Here is an 18,325-nt window from a genome sequence, read left to right on the forward strand (position 1 = left end):
TCCTACCCGGATGGCTGCCCCTCCCTCTGGGTTTCGGTTCCCTGCTCCGCATATTTCATGCTGGGAGTCTGGGGCTCAGTGAAGTCTGATCAGCAGGCCCTGTGGTTTGATGAAGCTTTGTCACCAGACTTGCCTGCCCATGTGAGGGCTGCCACTCAGCACCAGGAGGCTAGCAGACACGTTTCCCCTTGACTTCCATGAACGCACGTTGCACCTGCTTCGTTGGAAGGCAGTGTGTGGGAGACACCACACTTTGCTTTCTGCTTCTCCCTGCTTCCAGGAAGGGCTGCACAGCAGAGCCACAGGGTCCGGGGCCGTGACCACCCCCTTCCTGGCAGACCAGAGGCTCCTGTCAGCAGTGCTCACCCCAGGCGCTGCTGCCCAGGTGTCAGGCACTCTTATCCGCGTCTGCCCTTGGACAAGCCCCAGACTAGGCCCCTTGGGAGACTCACTGCCCACACATCTGCGGCTGTACCCACAGGGCAGGTGTAAGCCCCTCAACCTCAGCCTGGCTTGGGGGCCTGTGCTGAGTAGGCAGCCAGGGCCTGGACTGGGAGATCCACTCGGCACGCCCAGTCCCACGGACTGTGTCCTGCCTGCCTGGAGCCCAGTGCCAGGATGTCTGGCTTCTCTGTGGCACTCCCTTCGGCAAGACCACGAGCACTGTGCCATCTGCTGTTTTGCACACTTGACCTCTCTGGGCTCTTGATGCCCTACACGGACAGACGCCACTTCTTTGAGGACGGGCACTCACTCTCCCTTCTGCTGACAGCCCTACGTGCCCCGGATCCTCAGTGGTTTCGCCTCGGAGACGACAGCCCTGTCCCCGCAGCGGCAGCAGACCTATGGCGCCATCCACAACATCAGCGGGACCGTCCCGGGGCAGGACTGGGCTCCGAGCCCTGCGGACGCTGTGACTGCTGACCACCAGGAGGCCTGAGCACAGGTGAGCTGCGGGGCAGGGCCGAGCTCCCCCCACCCCACCCCTGCCGGAGGAGACAGCGGTGGAGAGGAGCCTCCAGCCCTAACTGGGTTCCCAGCATCTCTCCATCTGCTTCACAAGCTCCCCCTGCTCTTCAAAGGCAGCACAGGAGCGGCCTCGAATCTGGGCTCAGGGGGAGGGGAGGGGTGGGGCGGGGCGGGGCCGGGTTGGGGGGATGCTTTCTGAGTCACAGCAGCTGCAGTGGGAGTACACATTGCTCCCTCCCCTCTTTCCCAATTCCCCTTTCGTGCCAGAGTTTCCAGCTCTGGAGCTGGGGCTGTGTGTGAGGATCTGTGCCTCCTCCCCCTTTCCCCCCCCCCCCAGCCAATCAGCCCTGGTCACTGTGTAGGGTAAGCAGGGGAGTACCCCTACATCTGAGCACCAGACAACGCCCATCCCTCTGCAGGCCCCCAGCCAGCCGGTAACCAAAGATCCCACAGTGGCCGGGTCTGGATGGGAGTCCGGCCCCCTCCACGTGCTGCGTCTTTCACCCACTGCTGTCAGATGGACTGTGGGGGAGCTGGGGGTGCCGTACGGTTGCTGCAGCAGCCCCCACCCGCCGTGCACGCCTCCGCGGGCGGAGACCACCGGGACGACTTAAAAAGCACCCTCTGGGCTGGATGAAGCCTCTCCTGCCTTGCCAAGAGCTAGGTGTCCCAACCTCCAGGGTTAGGGGCAGCCCAACTCTTGCCCTAGATGCTGCCTCCCTTCTCCCCCAGGGGGCGCCAGAAGCACAGGCTGGTGGGGCCTCCTTCACACTCTGCCTGGCGTGCCCAGCAGAGCCAACCCCCCTGCCCATCACTGGGGTCCAACCACTCATGGGAGTCAAATCATTTATCAGCCACGCCATGGGGGTGAGACAGTGAGTATGGAGGCCTGAGGTGGGTTCCAGCAGGCCAGGGGAGGAGGCAAGCCGACCCCTCACCCCAGGCAAGGCTGGGAGGCATCACTGCCGCTCCACCAGCCCCACGAACTTGCAGATGTCCCGGGCCAGCAGCTCCGGCTCCTCGAAGGCGGCGAAGTGGCCCCCGCGGGGCATGTAGGAGTAGGAGATGAGCTGCGGGTACTTGGTCCTCACCCACTTCTCTGGCACATGCATTATCTCACACGGGAAGGCTGCGAAGCCCGTGGGCACGTGGACCTTCAGCCTGCAAAAAACACAGCCACCGCTGAGGATGGAGGCCAGGCCTGCTGCCGCCCTCACACAGCCAGGGAGAAATGGGCGGGCAGTGTTAAACTGGTGCCCGGTTCGAGTCTGAGTCACTTCACTTCCCACCTAGCTCCCTCACAACTCCAGGAAAGCCATGGAAGATGGCCGCTGCCATTGTAGCCACTTGTGGGGGTGACCCAACAGACAGAAGCTGACTCTGTCTCTCCCTGTCACTCTGCCTTTCAAATAAATTTTTTTTTTTTTTAAAGAGGCCCTGGGCTCTAACCCGTCCTTGTGTTCAGATCTCCAAGGGCCCACGCTCTCCTAGGAGGCCATGGGGGCAGGCCCACGGACTGAGTCCGGTGCTCTCACTGTGTTCCCTTCTCCAGGACGAATCTGGACGTCTCAGAACTGTCAGGGCCACACCAAGCCCATACCCGAGCTGGGGCTGGGCCCTGTGGGACAGCCAAGGGCAGTGCTCCTGTCCACACCCCAGGCAAGGCTGTACCTGTCCTGCCCCCATGCCCTCCCTGGAGTCCAAGAGCAGGCCACACCCCTGCCTCCAGCCTTGGAGGCTCCCGTGTGCTCGGGCAGGCTCACCGCTCATGCTTGTGGGCCATGAAGCCCTGGCCCAGGTTCTCCTTGTAGTAGCGCTGGGAGGAGACGATGGAGCCAGTGGTCCAGTAGATCATGATGTTGGTCAGCAGGTCCTGCAGGGAGAACTTCCTGGAAAAGCAGAGCAAGGAGCACACTCAGGCCAGGCGCAGCTGGCCCCAGAGCAAGCCGAGGCCCTGTCCTGCACCACACCACCAGGTGGGCCTCGATCCCCCTGCCGCGGGGAGGCTGCTCCACTGCCCAGAGCACAGTGCTGACCCTGCACAAGGCAGTGCCTCCGGAGCCCCTTCGGCTGTATCCGTTCCTTTACCCCTCTCAAGCGCCGATGGGGCACAGGTCCCGTCACCAGCTCCATCTGCTGTGGCAAGGGTCCAGGATGCACACCCCACGGCTCCCGCCTCCATCTGCCTGCACTCGACTCCAGCCCACCAGGGGCTTCTGTCGCTCCCCGTCTTCGTGGAGGAACGACACAGGACCCTGTGCTGTTCTTTCGTCTGCTCGGCCCTCCCCGGGTTTGCTGCTGGTTCTTCCCGGGTTGGCTACTGTCCCTTCCACCTCCGTGGAAGGGCGGTTCCCCCTGCCACATTCCCCACTTCCGCAGGGGAGCGGCACACCGCCGGCCGGCTCTCTCGGGGGCTGCACAGGTGTTCCCCTTAGATGTTCCTGGTGCATGCCGGCTCTCTCCTCCTATATAGTCCTCTTCCACCAATCCCAACTCGGCTGCCCACACGCCGAGCACGCTGCTCTCCTCCAATCAGGAGCAAGTCCTACAGTTTATTGGCTGAACTGGAGGCAGCTGTGTAGAAGCTGTTTACTTCTCTCCCAGCGCCATATTGTGGGAGAGCAGATGCATAGAATAAGTCTTAATTCCAGTAACAGTATAGTCCGAGTTGCTCCCCACAGCTTCTCCAGGGCAGTGTGTGTCGCATTCCTCAGGAGCCTAAGGGACTTGGAACTTGGAGGCGGCCTGGACATGGAGCTCATGGAGGCAGTGAGCCCAGAGGGCCGGGGGTCCAGGGTCTCATATTAGCCACTGTGCTCAGGAGCTCTGGGACTTGGAGTCGTTTACCCTGCCTCTGCCTCCATTTCTCCTGTCCTGACAACAGGATCTACACCACCTGGAAAACATCCGGAGGGGATCCACTACATGGATCCCAGGCCCATTTATGACTGCGTGTCCAGGCAGGAATTGGCTCAAGTTCGCCGCTGATCAGAGGGTCCCTGCTGTACCGGTGCCTCACTGATGATGCGTTTACTGAACGCCAGCTGGCTGCCAGGTGCCAAGCGATGCACTAGGTTGGCTGCCTGCCTGGAGGAAGGAACAGGTGGTCCGACAGGGAGACTGTGACATAAGCCACACTGGCTGCACTGTCCTGGGGCAGAGGTGGGAGTGGACACAGGCACAGAGACAAGTCTGGCCTGGATGATGGAGAAGTCAGAGAAGGCTTCTCAGAGGAGGTGACCTTGGCCCTCAGCCTGGGAAAGGATGGTAAAATGGGGGCAGGCTGATCCAGACAGAGTTAGGCATCCAAATAGGAAGACGGGAGGAATGCACGGACAGAGGCTTCCTGGGAGTGGAGTCGGTTCCCGAGACATCTGCACACCCAGGAACGTACACTCCTTACGCTTGCCCCTCTCAGTCCCTGTCCCCAGCCACAGCAGTGCAGAGCAGGGACCGTGACAGAACACCCTGCTCAGTGTGGTTTTGCAGTTTTGATGGCAAAATCAAACTCCCCTCTGAGAAACCGGGAACCACCGCAGTAATGACAGACTCTGCGAGCCAGCGTTTGCCGAGTTGGCCCAGTGCTTGTGTCTCCCTGGCGGCTCTGGACACAGCGTGAGGACCACCACGGCCACCGTTTCTACCGGCTGGTGCCAGTGGTCGTTCTAGAACACAGCCGTGATCCTGTCTGCTACACCCCGTTGAAAGCCTGGGGCTCCCTGGCGCTGGGTGGCAGGGAGGCTCACATCAGGTTCCTGGCCCCCGTGTGTGAGAAGCCCTGGGACATCCCAGGGCGAGGCCTGTCCCACTGCAGGCTCTGCGTCAATCACCCTTCCCGAACATGCCTTGCATCTCACACTCGCTCTGAAATCCCATCTTCTGCCTCTCACCTTTCCCCACCTGGCAGACTCCTACACGTCCTGCCACGTTCTCCCAGTCACGTCCCCTCTTCTCGCTCAAAGTCAATTCTCCTTTCTTTGGTCTCCCAGAGAGCGCATTCATTCCACATCTGTTTCCTGAGCACCTACTATAGCCTGGCACCATTCTAGGTGCTCAGACCAGAGCATGGCCAAGACAGAGTCCCTACCGCAAGGGGGGAGCCAGTCTCCCCACAGCCTCCATTCCCCACCCCGCACTGTGCCCGGTGCTCCCTGAGGAGCACCTGTGCCTCCCCAGGCCTCCTGCAGCCTCCCTCCCTAGATGGTTTCCACAGACTACAGGGTCACGCGGTGCTCTTGGCAACACAGGGGTGCTCACTGCCCTCTGGGCTCCTGGATGCCACAGGGCAGAGGTGCCGTCAGCCCTCGTCCCACATCTGCTCGCCCCACCAGGAAGCCTGGGCCAATCATCAGAACCCCCTAATCAAAACCGAGGGCTGTGCTGGTCATGGGGTGAACACCTGTGCGGAGGCCAGCAACAGCAGGAACTTGCTCACCACCCTCCATAGCATCAGCAATGAGCAGGAGCGGGGTGGCCGCCAGGACCAGGTCCCCGGCAGCGCGGACAGACAGCTCTCACCTCTCCAGGCCTCCGTCCTCCAGGTCTCGGAATTCTGAGTTGGTCCAGGTGGAAAATTTCTCTAGAATGTATGCAGCCAGTCCCACAGGAGAGTCATTCAGAGCACAGCCTGGTCGGGAGGAGCAAGGGCAGGGCTCAGGCCTGGGTCCCCAGGGACTGTCCATCAGGACGGTGGCGTTCTGGCAGGACACCTGCACCCTAGCCCCTTTGGCGCTTCTGTGCCCACCTTCCTTAACCTTTGACCAGGCATGCCCATCTGACACCTGGGGATGCCAGCTCCCCCACCCTGTGTGCGTGGCACTCTTCAGACGGAAGGGTCCCAGCTGTTTTTAAGAAGGTGGGGTTCTCTGGTCTGTGTGTGTGCTCTGATTCGTGACACTGAGAAGCAGCCCAAGAAGCCAGGATGGGGATCAGTAGGCCCATAGCTAGGTAAGTCATGACTGTGACACGGAGCCAGCGCAGCGGACCCCGGTGTGCTGACCCTGTGACCCCTCCGCGGAAAGAGTGCGGAGTGAAAACCACGCTGTCAGGAGTCCGGGGGTGAGCAGCCCCAGGGGCACAGAAAGATGGCGTCCAGGGTTCTGGGCTTCTGCCTGTACGGCAGGCTCAGGGCGTGAAAATGAACCAGCCACGCCATCAGCATGCTCCTTTCAAAGACAGGAGGGGTGGAGCAGGGGCTACAGGTGGATGGCCTTTGCCATCATGTGCTGTTTGAACGTGCGTCTTATACTCAGAGGGGAAATGGCTTAATAAACTGCAAGCAGGGACTCGCCTACAAGACTTTAAAATAGGCAGCACAGCTCCTGGCTGTCCCCTGATGGGGCCTGGAGCCGTGCAGTGGGCCCTTCCGGAGGTGTCTGATCCCCTGGGGGCAGGGGGGCACACTATGCCCCACCTTTTGAGCTTGGTGAGTTACAGAATTCAGATGTGTCAGTCAGCCTGTAACAGGACCCTCGCAGCAGAAGGGTCGAGGAACTGGCTCCAGGCCCTGGGCCACCCTCTTGCCTTCCTCCACAGCCCAGAGCTGCCAAGCGTGGAGCCTCCTCTTGCTCCACATCGCCCACCTCTTCCTTCGGCCTCTTCAGGCAGGACTTGGGCTCAGGGGCGGGTCAGGGGTCAAATCACTATGAATATGGAGCCGGCTCAACAGATGTGGCAGGATGGGCCTGGGAACTTGACACTCACTTTCGTGGCAAGGTGCAAGTAGGGGCCTGACGAGCTCTGTGTTCCCTACAAGTGAGCCTGAGGCATGTGCCACCCTGCACCCCCACGCCCAGTGGAGCCCCCGGCCGGCCAGCTGTGCTCACCCACAGTGTCGGGCTTGGTGGCCTGGATGTGCATGTAGCCGCTCTCCCTCATCAGACTGTAGAACACCTTCTCCTTGAAGGGGTACAGCAGCTCCATGTCCCTCTCAGTGTAGCCAAGAAGTCCCCCGATGCGCCGTCCCAGCAGGAGGGTCAGAGTGTAGTGATTTCTTAAAATCAAAGCCATGTTCAAGTGCAGACCTTTCACGTGGCTGAGGGCAGAGAGGGGCCAGGTAGGTGAGCCTGGGCTGCTGCCAAGGCAAGGGGCGGGGGGTGGGGGGCAGAAAGGGGAGAAAGGCCAGCCACAGAGGGAGGGGAACAAGGCTGGCCTCCTCTGGCACCTATCCCAGGGATGGACACAGGAGTCACGGGACAGGGATTGGGGGCAGAACACAGAGTTTCCAGAACGTTCTGGCTAGGGCTCTTCCGGACTTGGTCTATCAGGAAGGTCTAATTCCCCGCCACCCCTTCTCACCGGCCCTCTCTGAACACCTGGCCCGGAGTCACTAACCCTGCATTATGCCAAGTGGGAGGACCCAAGCCAACGCACTCCAGCCCCAGCAGGGACAGGGACCCTTCCTATTCCACAGGCCCACAAGCATCCCTTCCTGGGTGGCCTCTGACAAGACGCTGCGCCTCGTGTCCTGGGGGGATGGCTGCCCCGCACACATATGCTCCCAGGGTCTGTTCCCTGCACACGCGGCGGGTGGCCTCACCTGGGCACCAGCTGGGCCATGTTCGTGCAGACCAGGGCCCCCCAGTCCCCGCCCTGGATGTAGAACTCCTGGAAGCCCAGCCGCAGCATCAGCTTGTAGAAGATCCTGGCGGTGCTCACCGAGTTGAAGCCTGGGGGTGGAGGGCAAAGTCACGGGCAGCTGAGGGGGCAGCAGCCCCCGTGGGGTGAGAGGGAGCGCAGAGGCAGGGGCTCCTGCCCCCTAAGGGCTGTGCCCAGTGCTTATCGCAGTCGACGGGGCAGAGTGGACCGCCGCCACCCTGCGGGGATGTGTGGGTGCTCATGGGCTCACACTGGGCTCCCTAAACGGGGAGCTCATGAGGACACGAGTGCAGGGCTTATGCAACACTGAGCAGCCTTGGCAGCTGCTCTGCCCACTCCCTGAGACGCACAGCCCTTTAGCACCCCCGTCCTGGCCTCCTCGGCCACTCCCCGCCCGATCCTCAGGGAAGGACAGCACCGACGGAGCATGGCCCAGGACAGGGTGGGCCCGTGGGCCCTGGCGGTCTCCGTACCCTTCTTGGAAGATGCCTGTGAGAAGCCATAGCCTGGAATGGAAGGGCAGATGACTTCAAAGATGTGCTCATCGCTCAGGCCGTGGCTCTTGGGGTCAGTCAGCAGCGGGATGATTTTGTAGAACTCGAAGAAGGAGCCGGGCCAGCCATGCACCATCAGCAAGGGCTTGGGGGTGCGGCCAGGGGGCACCTGCGGGGGCTTCACGTGGATGAAGTGGATGTCCAGCCCTGGGGGGACAGAGTGCAGTCAGGTGGGGGTGGGGATCCAGTCAGCCCCTGCACCCCACAGAGCGCCAAGGGCTGGTGCTGTTCCCCACCGACTGTGGTACTGAGCGCAGGAGCAGCAGGCAAGCCACCGAGCACCTGCTGCACTCAACCTTCACAGCCTCCCCGCAAGTGTGGCACCATCACCACTCCCAGTCACATCAGAATGCTCGCTCAGGAGGACAGGGCCACCCTGTGCAGGCAGCGCTGTAGGCTCAGCGCAGTGGGATTCCATGAACACTTGTTCAATCATTGAAAAGTCAGGTGTGGGGCCGCCTATGGTGCCAGCATCCCATATGGGTGCCAGTTCGAGTCCCAGCTGCTCCACTTCCAATCCAGCTCCCTGCTAATGGCCTGGAAGATGGCCCAAGTGCGTGGGTCCCTGCACCCATGTGGGAGACCTAGAAGAAGTTCCTGGCTCCTTATCAGCCTAGATCCGGCCATTGCAGCCAACTGGGGAGTAAAGCAGCAGATGCAAGATCTCTGTCTCTGTCTGAAACTGTGCCTTTCACATAAATAAATAAATCTTTAAAAAAAAAAAAGTTGGGGTTAGGGACCCTGTATATCCAGCAACACAGGAGTCATCAAACAGATAACAGTTTAACAGTGTCTTAGAATACAAAGTAGTCATTTACGATGACAGTGTAGCTGTGAATCTACTGAACACAGAAAACAGTTCAAGGGCAGGTGTTGTGGTGTAGCACTGAGCCACTGCTTGGGATGTTTGCATCCCATTGGAGTGCTTGATTCCAGTCCTGGCTACTCTTGCAATACAGCTCCCTGCTAACATGCTGGGCAGGCAGCAGATGATGGCCCAAGTGCTCGGATCCCTAGCACCCACATGGGAGACCAGGATGAAGTTTGGTCCTGGCTTCAACCTGGCTCAGCCTGGTTTCAACCTGTTGCAGTCATGTGGGGAGTAAACCAGAGGAGAGAAGATGTGTCTCTCCCTCTCCTTCTGTCACTCTGCCTTTCAAAGAAATAATACTTAAAAAAAAAAAAGTCAGGAATTATTTAAAAAAAACAATGTCAGCAGACATTAGTAGGTGGTAAAATCAAATTACCAAGTCATGCCTATTGCATGATCCAGTTATGTATGCACGTTTATACTGCGTACATGATTTCAGCAGTCTGGAGGGTGAACTCAAACATAAAAGGCAGTTTTGGAGTAAGATCAGGTGCTTTCATGTTCTTAGTGTCCCATGTACTTCGTAATTTTAAACATTTTTTAAATGAGATGTTGGAGGGGAGAGGGAGTGCATAGGGAGAAAGATCGAGTGCCGCCCCATCTCCTGGTTCCCTGCCCAAACACCAGCAACAGCCCTGGCAGGGGCTCCAGCAAGGAGCCAACAATTCAGTCCAGGTCTTCCATGTGGGTGACAGGAACCTGACTACTTGCACTGTCACTGTTGATCCCCTGGGTTTTACAATAGCAGGAAGTGGGACTCCAGAGCTGGAGGCGGGCACGGAAGCTGAGCCCTTGGCGGCCTCACTGCTGGGCTGTGCGTTTAGGAGCTGCACACAGAGGGAATCACCTGCCCAGTGCGCTCGGCATCCAGTCCTCCAGGCCCACCTGTGCCGCTGCACGCTGCAGCTGAACGCTACCCTGGGACAAGCAGCCACTGGCGCATCACCGAGGTTCGCTCAGCTTTCACCCAAGGACCCCTCCCGCCCCAGGATCCCAGGCAGGACACAACGTGGCATTAGCTGTGTTGGCTCTTTAGACTCCTCTTGGCGGTGACAATTTAAACTCTGAGAAATACTTCGAGAACATAACTTCCTTTTAGCAAAAATAGAACCCTACATGCATTCTATTCTGGAACCTCATTTTTGTCACTTAACAATGTATCTTGGGTGTCCTTCTATGTTGCTAAATTTATTCCTATTCTAAAGCTTTTTTTAGTAGGTATTCTTATCTCTTGGAACACACTGAATGATGCAAGATGATTTTTTTCTATTAAAATTCTACCACATTATCCTTTAAGCTTAGAAAAACCACACACACATGCATACACACACACACGATTCGTGTGCCTTGGCTCGTCCTGAAGTACAGGCGAGTAAACAAAGCAGAAGTGTCTCTGGGAGTGAGAGGGAGACCTCCTGTCCCTGTATTTCCTTACTGAACTTTCTGAATCCTAAATATTTGGATTTATACATTTTTACAAGCCTCATGGTCCCCCTGGGGGCCCCACTTCCCAGTAGGAAGGACACGCTTGCTGGGCTGCTGGGTCAGAACCCAGGAGCTGAGCTGTGCTGCGCTCCAGGAGGCCTGGCCTGATGGGGGCATGAGACAGCATGGGGTGGAGGGTGTCACGGCCAGAGGGCCCAAGTAGCCGGGTGTAGGAAAAGCAAGGAGCTGTGAACAGCCAGGAAGGCTGCAGACCAGACTGTGGCCCTGCACCTGCACCCCTCCTGCCCTCTGCACAGGCTGCAGTTGGACTCACCGGGGGCCTCGGGGAGCCCCCGTGAGCTCCCAGACTCTAAGGTCAGTCTCCTGCTGTTGCAGGATGTGGGTTAGATCTGGATGCTCACCACAGAACAAGGAGGGAAGAGGCGGGAACAGGGAGGCTGAAGGGTGCAGCCAGTGGGGCCAAGCACAGAACCCTGGAGCAGTCAGCAGCGGGGACACAGGGCTCAGAGTAGGCCAAGAGAGGACCCTGGGAAAGTCCGTGATGAGAGGGAGATGGCAGCACACGGATAGCAGACGGGGCCTCCTTGGACCAACTTCAGGCTGGGGAAAAGACACACGAAGGTTTGCTGGGCTGGGGCTCAGAGGCCAGCAGCTGGCACCATGGAGGCTGGGCAGAAGACAAACAGACCCAGACCCAGTGGAAGGACCCCACAGTGCAAGGCCAGGCTGAGAACGAGACCGACGCCATGCCCATCTCTGACTCTCCTTCTCAAGGACTGCCATATCACTGGACTGGATTCTCTATTTCTTTGGCTTTTAAGTTTTTTTTTGTGTGTGTGTTTTTTTGTTTTTTTGTTTTTTTTTTTTTTTTTTTTTTTTTTTTTTTTTTAATACGCTCCTCTGTCCAGCTCCAAAGACCTTTGGAATTGTAGGGACTCAGCATTACCGTAAGTCCCAGCTTACGAATCCCTGCGGGAACCCGCAGTCAGCTGCCAGGCCCCCAGCTCTGAGCGACTCTGAACCTCACACGTGAAGGCTGCTCCGGGCGGAGCGGGGGATCTGGAAACAAACCTTCGATCTTGGTCTTGAAGTGAGGGTATGAGTTCAGAATCTCCACTTGCTTCTTCCAGTCGAATTCGTGCCTCCAGTAGGAGAGGATCTTCTTCAGGTAGTTGGAGTTGAAGCCGTAGTGGAAGCGGCTGTTCTCCAAAGGTGGGGTCAAGCGGATCCTGTCGATCCTCTGGTGTAAGTCCTGGAGCAAAGGAGAGGGGGCTGGGTGGGGCGGAGCGAGCACTGCGCAAACCCTCCCACCTCACTGGCTGCCCCAAAGCACAAGGGTTCTTTGCTGTAAATCTCAGGCTTCTTTCCATCTTTTATTTATTTATTTTTTAAGATTTATTTATTTGAAAGTCAGAGTTACACAGAGAGGAGAGGCAGAGAGAGGGGGAGGGGGGAGAGGGGAGGGAGGGGGAGGGAGGGAGGGAGGGAGGGAGAGAGAGAGAGAGGTCTTCCATCCGATGGTTCACTCCCCAGATGGCCACAACGGCCGGAGCTGGGCCGATCCAAAGTCAGGAACCAGAAGCTTCCTCCGGGTCTCCCATGTGGGTGCAGGGGCCCAAGGACTTGGGCCACCTTGTCCACAGTGGCTGAGGCTGGGCAGGGGCTGGGAGCCGGGGACTCAATCCAGGATCTCCCATATGGGTGGCAGAGACCAATGACTTGGGTCATCACTGCTGCCTCCCAGGGTCTTCGTCAGCAAGATGCTGGAGTCAGGAGCTGGACGCAGGTACTCTCATGTGGGGTGCGGGCACCTTCACTGATGTGTTACCCGTAGGCTAAACGTCTGCCCTATCTTTTATTTTTAAATGTTTGCACACTATTGATATTGCATTTGATTTTAATTTCATAAAGCATAGTCCAGCTAGGGGTTGGTGTTGTGGCACAGTGGGTTAATCCATCACCTGCAACACCAGAATCCCACATGGGCAGCAGTTTGAGTCCTGGCTGCTCCACTTCTATTTAAGCTCCCTACCAATGGCTGGGGAAAGGCTACAGAGGAAGGATGGCCCAAGTCCTTGGGCCCCTGCCACCCACATGGGAGAGCCAGATGAAGCTCCTGGCTTCGGCCTGACTCAGTCCTGGCCGTTGTAGTTACCTTGGGAGTGAACCAACAGATGGAACAGTATGCTCTCACTTGCTCACTCTAACTTTCAAATAAATAAATCTTTTAAAAAAATTCACTTGTGGACAATGAAACTTGAATGCCATATAATTTTCACATATCGCAAAATATTCTTTTGACTCTCCCTCAATCATTTAAAAATGTAAAAACTGGGGCAGGCATTTGGCACAGTGGTTAAGATGCCTGCAACCCCTACTGAGGGGCTGGGGCGAGTTCCAGCTCTGCCTCCAATTCTAGCTTCCGGCTCATGGGCACCCTGGGGGAGGGGGCAGGTGATGCTTCAAGTACCTGGGTCCCTGCTACCTGCATGGGAGATGTGAACGGAGTTCCGGCTCTGGTTCAGGCCCGGCCCAGACCTGGCTGTCACTGCCATTTGGTGAACCAGCAGATAGATTTCTCTATGTCTGTTTCTATCTCTCTGCCTTTCAAATAAACAAAGATTTTTTTTTTTTTTTTTTTTTTGACAGGCAGAGTGGACAGTGAGAGAGAGAAACAGAGAGAAAGGTCTTCCTTTGCCGTTGGTTCACCCTCCAATGGCCGCCGCGGCTGGCGCGCTGCGGTCGGCGCACCGCGCTGATCCGATGGCAGGAGCCAGGAGCCAGGTGCTTTTCCTGGTCTCCCATGGGGTGCAGGACCCAAGCACCTGGGCCATCCTCCACTGCACTCCCTGGCCACAGCAGAGGGCTGGCCTGGAAGAGGGGCAACCGGGACAGAATCCGGCGCCCCAACTGGGACTAGAACCCGGTGTGCCGGCGCCGCTAGGCGGAAGATTAGCCTAGTGAGCCGCGGCGCCGGCCAAACAAAGATTTAAAACATAAAAAAGGTCAAAATTATTTTTTGGCCTAAGGGCTTTGCAAGAGCAGGTGGCGGGCTACATGTGGCCCCTGGGCTCTGGTTTGCTGACCCCTGATATATACATGAGACCTCAGCTGAATAAAACTGACAGACCAGGAGAGAGGGCGTACGTCCAACGGGCACGGACCAGGCTACAAGCCCCGTGCCGGCTGGGGACAGTTCCAGGCAGTCATGATGCCTCCTAAGTGTCACCATTCCCAGGGCTTCCTCTCCCATGTTCCAGTCGCCCCCAGGGAGTCCAAGATTCCACTGAAGGAATCGTCCTCAGGCCGCAGCGGCCACCTGGAATAGGCAGGCTGTAACAAGTCCTAGCCCCAGCTTCTGTTTCTAGACACCCTCCTCCTCAGAACTCCTGTCTTGCCGTGGGCACTGCTTGCAGTATTTCTCTCTGGTCGCCTTTTCCTCACCTCTTGTTCGCACACCTTCCCTCTCTCACCTACGGGACTACCAGTGATCTGAGGGGTCTCTCTCTCCTCCCGCACACTCAGCAGAGCCCCTGCACACAGTAGGTGTTCCAATACCACAGAAGGAAAGACAGACCGTGCAGGGCTGGGCCCAGCCTTGCTCCTCCAGGAGGCTGCCCGCTCCCTGCCTCCAGCCCTGTGTGTTGCAGGTGGACCTGGGTTCAGCTCCTTCCGCCTGTTAACTCGCTCACCGCGGACAAACCACTGTCCCTCTCTGAGCTTAAGTCTCTGCCTGTGTGAGACCGGCAGGCATATTCCCCCACCAGGATTACCACTGGCACACGGTGGGTGCCTTCTCAGCAAGACAGCACTTCTGCCCGCAAGGCCCCGCTTTTCCCACAGGATCTCTGCCTGGGCCCTGTGGGGAACCCACTCACTTTCTCCTGCACGTTCACTCCCAAGGTTTCAGGTAGGGCTTAGGGGAGGTGAAAGCAGGTGCTTCCTGCGACCTTTGAAGCTGGCAGCTGGGGCCAGCTGGCGCTCCCTCTCCTGCCTGGGCACGGCTGGCCTTGGGCAGGGGAAAGGGTGGGGAAGCCGAGCACGCCTGTCTGGAGCCACCTGCACCTGCAGCTGCACCTGGGTGAAGTGGGGAAGAAAACACTGCCGAGACGGGCTGCTCCCCTTGCCGCATCCCCTCCCCCACCCAGCGCGGTCTCAGCGCAATCCCAGCCTGCTGGAAAAGGAGCCTCACGTTGATCTCTTCGTCCGACGTCTCCACCTTGAAGGGCCGGATGCTCTCGTCCTCCAGGCCTACGGGCCTCGACCCCGGGCCCCACCACCCATCCTCCAGTGGCAGACTCTCCTCCTTGTCTCCAGAGACGAACCAGTAGATGACGAAGCCCAGCACCGAGGCGAGAAGGAGTTCCAGCAACATGGCTCCTGCAAGTCAAGGGGTGAGCCCTTAGCCATGGGCGCCACCTGGCCAGGCCCCGTCCCAGCCCCTGCCGCAGAGTCCATGTCCCCACCTGTTCCTCCACAGCTTCTCTCTCACTCAACCCCCAATTTGATTTACGTTTATCCCAGAATTCAGGTATGGTACACTAAAAATGGACAACAGAAGAAGGCACAGCACTGTAACTAAGCTATGGCAATCATTAATCACTTTGGGAAAACACAGGCCCACGTTGGCTGCTGAACAGTCTGTGCGGGGCGTTCTGTTCCTGAAGTTTCCGAGAGGACTCCCTCCCCTGGGGCAGGAGGGACAGACTTTCTGAGTGGCCGGCCCAGGAGAAGCAATGGCGTCTCATGGCTCCGCCCCTTTCTCTTGGAGCAGGGCCTGTACCCCCTCAGGTATCCAAGAGGCAAAGGGGTGTCTTGGAAGCGCTGAGAGAGGACACTCAGCTGGGCAGCAGTAAGCCCAGGCACAGCGGGCATCTGAGCTGTGTGACACTTTACCAAATTCTGAATCATATACGACGGCACTTCAAAAACCTGATGCAAGATGCACGTTAGCTTTTAATCCCACTTCCCACGAACTTTTCATGGTGCCTACTGCACAGCTCACCCATCTAAGCATGCAGTGCACACCCATCCACTCACGACCACAAGCCCATTTCGGAACATCTGCGCCACCACAGAGAAATCCTTACCCTGAGCATGGCCTCCTGTCTCGCCCCAGCGCCCCCGGGGCCCCAGGCAAGCCTCATCTACCGCCCGCCTCCAGGGACTTGCCTCTGCCATTTCACAGGCACCCAGCTGCCCTCCTTTCCACTCCTCCCCGGACTTGCTTCCCAGGAGGTCTGGTGAGGACCCCAGCCCAGCACTGCCACATCCCAGGGAGGTAACCGCTGAATGTCTGCGGTCAGGACCTGGCAGGGCAGCCAGCATGGAGCCCAGCTTGGTCCTGGAGGCCCCTGCCTGCGAGCCTCCGCTTGTGTGCCCTCTGCTTGCTCCAACTTACGTGTCCCAACCCTGCTGGGTGTTTACAGAGGCCCCAGGCTTGCTGCCGCCCAAAGCTGCCTCCCTAAGCTTCAGGACCAGGGTCATCCCCAGAAATCCCACCCACAGAGCTCCCCAGAGAGCCAGCAGGGCCTGGCACCTGCCCCCTTCCTGCAGCACAGCGGATTCTGACTGGGAAAATCGGCCCGGAAACACAGTTTTGTCAGTGGCATTACCGACCTCCCAGCCCCCCGTGCAGCCCCTGGCCCAGTCTGATTCCACACTCCCCCCACCCTCGTCGCAACTTTCCTCCTCCGTGCTGATGCCACCCAGAGCCAGCCTCCTCCTCTGAACCAAGCCCCCTCTCCTCAATCGGAGATGTCATCCCACAGTGAGATCACGGCAGCTTTCGAGAGGTGACCCCCAGCCCTACCTCTCCAAGTCACTCTCAAGTGCACGTCTCAGAACCCAGGCCCAGTAAACCCAGCCTTGAGCCTCTAACACCTCTTTGGGCTGTAAAACATTGAACTGGCTCAAGGTCTCACTGACTCAATGTTTACTGAAGTCCCCGATGTGCCAGGGAGCTGGTCTCCAACATCTCCACCAGAGAGGTGGTATGGGATGTGGGTCCCATCCCCAGGCAAGTCAGACTGTGGGCCATGGCTCTTATCTCACAATCCCAAGTGCCAACAGTGCCGGCCCCAGCTACTTTGATCAGCTCTCCTGCAGTAAGAACAAGCCAAGGACTGCTGGAGATGAAGCCCTGTTGTTTCAGAGTTCAGAAAAGAAAACTTGCATGGGCTTTTTCCATGCTCAGAGAGGCCCTCCGCCCCTTTGAGAAGATGGAGAAGCACCACCCTGCAGGCTCCGTGTGCTGTGACTGCGGGGCTCCTGGGTAGTGTGTAGGAGAAGGCAGAGAGCAGGGCTGCCACCTACAGCGGGAGCAGATGGGTGCTGCTCACCCGGCAGGCAGGTGGGTGGTGAGAGACCCTAGCCCAGCAAGGCAGGGACCGGGTCTGTCCTGGTCTCAAACCCCGACTCCAGCACAATGCCCAGCACAGCAAGGCATTCCACCAGTATCTGCGCCAACTGCACAGACCCTGGAAGCAAATAAGGCAGCTGGCAGGCATAAGGAACAACAGTGGGCCAAGTGCACCACCATCACCTCCCCATGGACACACAAGGGCACTTCAAAAAGTTTGTGGGAAAAATGGGATTGGAAGATATGCTTATTTTGGTGCAAAAAAAAATTTTTTTTTGAAATCTATTCCTAGTGTTTTTTTTTCCATAACATGCATGTTCCATGAACTTTTTGAAGACCCCTTGTAACTGTCCATCTTCCCCATTTCCCTGGGCAGGGTGCTTTTACCTGTCCACAAGGGCGCTGTGTTGTCAGCCTCTGCTCACCTGCTTGGGAAGCAGAGCTGTGGAACTCTGCGCACGGCGACACTGCAGAGCTGCGGGAGAGGCGAGACAGCACTGTAGGCACTGGCCCTGGGCCCGCCTTTCTATAACTGCACAGTCCTGCTGACTCAGCTGATTTGATGTCCGCACAGGTCGGTTATCTCCCTTGGACTTCAAACAGCAAATTGAACCCAGTTGGCCCCAGGGAGGCAGGGCTGAAATGGTTAGTGCTCCGGTCCCACCCAAAATCAGGAATCCAGGCCAAGGGGCATTATGGTAGCCAATGCCAGCACTGCCCTGGATACTTTTTTTTTTTTTTAAGATTTATTTTATTTATTGTTTGAAAGACAGAGTTACGGGGAGAAGTAGAGACAGATGTTTCCCTATATGACAGCAATGGCCGGAGCTGAGCCAAGCCGAAGTCAGGAGCTTCTTCTGAGTCTCCCACTAGGGTGCAGGAGCCCAAAGACTTGGGCCATCCTTGGCTGCTTTCCCAGGCCATAGCAGAGAGCTGGACATGCGGTGCCCATATGGGATGCCGGCACTGCAGGCTGGGGTTTTAACCCACTGCGCCACAGCACCGGCCTCCACCCCGGGCAGTATCAGCTCAAGCGGAGGGCAGGATAGCAGATGCAAAGAGAAATTTAAAAACTCTCTCTTGCATTCTAATTAAGAGAATCAGGACAGTGCCTTAAAGCCACTGCTATCAGATCAGAGAGCAGGCTTTAGGGCAGCTTGCTTATTTGCCACTTGGTAGCAGCCCTCATTCACTCGAAGGAGGTGTTCTAGACAAGCCCTGTGTGACAGCAGGTGTGGATTCTCTCCCGGTCAGTTTCTAAGGGATGTCAGGAACCACGGGAAATGCAAATCCGCCCACTAAGGAGTCACAGTTCACGGAACTTGGTTTCCTTTTCACTTATCTACACAAAGAATCTGGGTAGCCAAGGGCCTTGCTCCAATTCGCACAGCAAGTGAGGATCTGAGTTTGTGGCCAAAGCATTGGGTCCCTGGCAGTCACTGGTCATTTGGCTTGGCTCTGCCCATCTTGTCACTGACCCCCAGAACCTGCTAGCAGCCTCAAACCTTCCTATCTGTTCCCTGGGAC

General features: G+C 57.7%; 2 protein-coding genes across 8 annotated transcripts in view; one reads left to right on the forward strand and one right to left on the reverse strand.

The window, feature by feature from the left end:
- The window catches only part of TMEM63A (transmembrane protein 63A), a 33,144-nt gene extending 30,740 nt beyond the window's left edge, over positions 1 to 2,404 (forward strand). For all 7 annotated transcript variants that reach the window (XR_016218900.1, XR_016218899.1, XM_070055401.2 and 4 more), the window contains 2 exons: positions 773 to 946; positions 1,389 to 2,404. Coding sequence is in view for 5 of the 7 variants with exons in the window: in XM_070055401.2 (XP_069911502.1) it covers positions 773 to 940 (168 nt within the window). In the remaining 2 variants the exon portion in view is untranslated. The remainder of the gene's footprint in view (positions 1 to 772; positions 947 to 1,388) is intronic.
- EPHX1 (epoxide hydrolase 1) lies at positions 1,802 to 17,303 on the reverse strand (the record flags this gene model as incomplete). The annotated part of the gene is given in 9 exon segments (NM_001082275.1): positions 1,802 to 2,130; positions 2,733 to 2,858; positions 5,488 to 5,596; positions 6,795 to 7,003; positions 7,508 to 7,637; positions 8,040 to 8,267; positions 11,509 to 11,689; positions 14,630 to 14,817; positions 17,186 to 17,303. Coding segments are annotated over 8 exon segments (1,368 nt in total). The 3' UTR covers positions 1,802 to 1,928.
- Between the last annotated feature and the right edge of the window lie 1,022 nt (positions 17,304 to 18,325).

The sequence above is a fragment of the Oryctolagus cuniculus genome, chromosome 13 (genome assembly GCF_051225735.1).
Source record: "Oryctolagus cuniculus isolate XC-2025 breed Fujian yellow rabbit chromosome 13, ASM5122573v1, whole genome shotgun sequence".
Lineage (NCBI taxonomy): Eukaryota > Metazoa > Chordata > Mammalia > Lagomorpha > Leporidae > Oryctolagus > Oryctolagus cuniculus.